General features: G+C 37.5%; 1 protein-coding gene across 1 annotated transcript; it reads left to right on the forward strand.

The window, feature by feature from the left end:
* Positions 1–242: 242 nt before the first annotated feature.
* On the forward strand, positions 243–1361 carry LOC136245692 (uncharacterized). The gene has a single exon (XM_066037181.1). It carries the CDS (start codon positions 263–265, stop codon positions 1256–1258), a length of 996 nt encoding a protein of 331 aa, XP_065893253.1. The 5' UTR covers positions 243–262; the 3' UTR covers positions 1259–1361.
* Positions 1362–1653: the final 292 nt, after the last annotated feature.

Raw genomic sequence — 1653 nt, forward strand, 5'->3', positions numbered from 1 at the left:
AGTCACATGAACATCAGAATCAAAAGCTTTTATGAAATTAAGATACAGTTCATCCCCAAAATCACACATTTGTCAATAATACATAATTCTAATAAATGTATATAGAGAGCATGTTGTGACTCACAGTTTATCATTTATTACTATTTTGTAATACCGTAATTGCATTGATTTTCATGCAGACTTGCAGTATATAGTGCACATGCAGATGACTATAAAACGAGGTTTGCTGTGTAACGCTTAAACAAGCTGCAAATCACTAACAATGTTGTCAGTGATCTCCTTTGTAACAGTGATCCTCACTAAGGAGGTAGTAATGGCTACTGATGGACAGTGTGCTGATGATTATCAGTTTAAATCTCCTTTCTTACCTGGAGAATCTTGTGAGGCTATCTACAACAAGAATACAGAGACTCGTGATAAACCAGGATATTACTGGATCCTCAGTAGAGACTATTGTGGGATGACTTATACTGGATCATCTTGTGAGGACATCTACAACAAATATCCTGAAACTGTCGGCAAGTCAGGATATTATCATATTAATGACATTCACTGGACCTATTGTGACATGACAGAAAAAGATCTTGACTACATCCTCACATGTGCTGGTGTGGGAGGAGGATGGAGAAGAGTTGCTAACATTAATATCAGCACAGGAAGTGATTGCCCCAGTGGATGGCGTAAAGATGCCTATTCTGGTGTTAGCTTCTGTCGATTAGTCAGTGATGGGGATAACACTTGTTCCTCTACAAACTTCTCCACTAATGGTACAAGTTATCAGAGAGTGTGTGGTAGAGCAAGAGGATACCAAAAAGGATGGTCAGTTAACTTTTGGGCATATCACCATCATGCTCAGTCATTAGATGGCTACTATGTTGATGGACTATCAATCACTCGTGGTAACCCACGTCAACACATCTGGACATTTGCTAATGGATTATTTGATAATACTACTCATAATTATAACTGTCCATGTGCTGGAGGCAACCTAGCTCCCCCTCCCTTTGTAGGAACTAACTATTACTGTGAATCAGGAGCTACTGATACACGTAATGATACTGCCTATTACTTCAATGATCCATTGTGGGATGGATCTGGTTGCATCACTAGCAACTGTTGTGACAACCCTACCCAACCATGGTTTTACCGAGAGTTAAGAGGGACCACTACAGATGATATAGAAGCTAGGATATGCAGAGAAGAGGAATTTACCACTGGATCTACCTTGGTTGATCAGCTTGAACTCTATATTCAATAAATTATACCTGTGGTTTAATGTTAACTTGTGCTTTTGTATGGTGGATGTAGTTTTAGTTTTCTTTTAAAATATTAATTTTTACTGTACGGCAGTATAGTGCATAGCTTGTGTGTATTGAGGTTTCCTTGTACTGGCAGAACTTTAATAGAGGAAATACAGTTTGAACAATTTGGCACTTAATTGTGATTAAAAAAGGGAAGCATGTATGTACTTTGATTGCTATCAGCAAGAGTTCATAATATATAATATTATATATTATAAACTCTTGCTATCAGAATACCACTATTTCATAGGAGAGTACAACTTACAGTTTAACACAACACTTGACCCTCAAAAGTTGTAAGGTCAAATGTTCTGACACCATCTACATAGCTATAGCCATCAATTTCACTACA

Source organism: Dysidea avara, chromosome 15 (assembly GCF_963678975.1).
Source record: "Dysidea avara chromosome 15, odDysAvar1.4, whole genome shotgun sequence".
Lineage (NCBI taxonomy): Eukaryota > Metazoa > Porifera > Demospongiae > Dictyoceratida > Dysideidae > Dysidea > Dysidea avara.

What these genes read in the sequence shown, in the direction of transcription:
- LOC136245692 (XM_066037181.1), top strand. Translation starts at nt 263, where the DNA reads ATGTTGTCAGTGATCTCCTTTGTAACAGTGATCCTCACTAAGGAGGTA.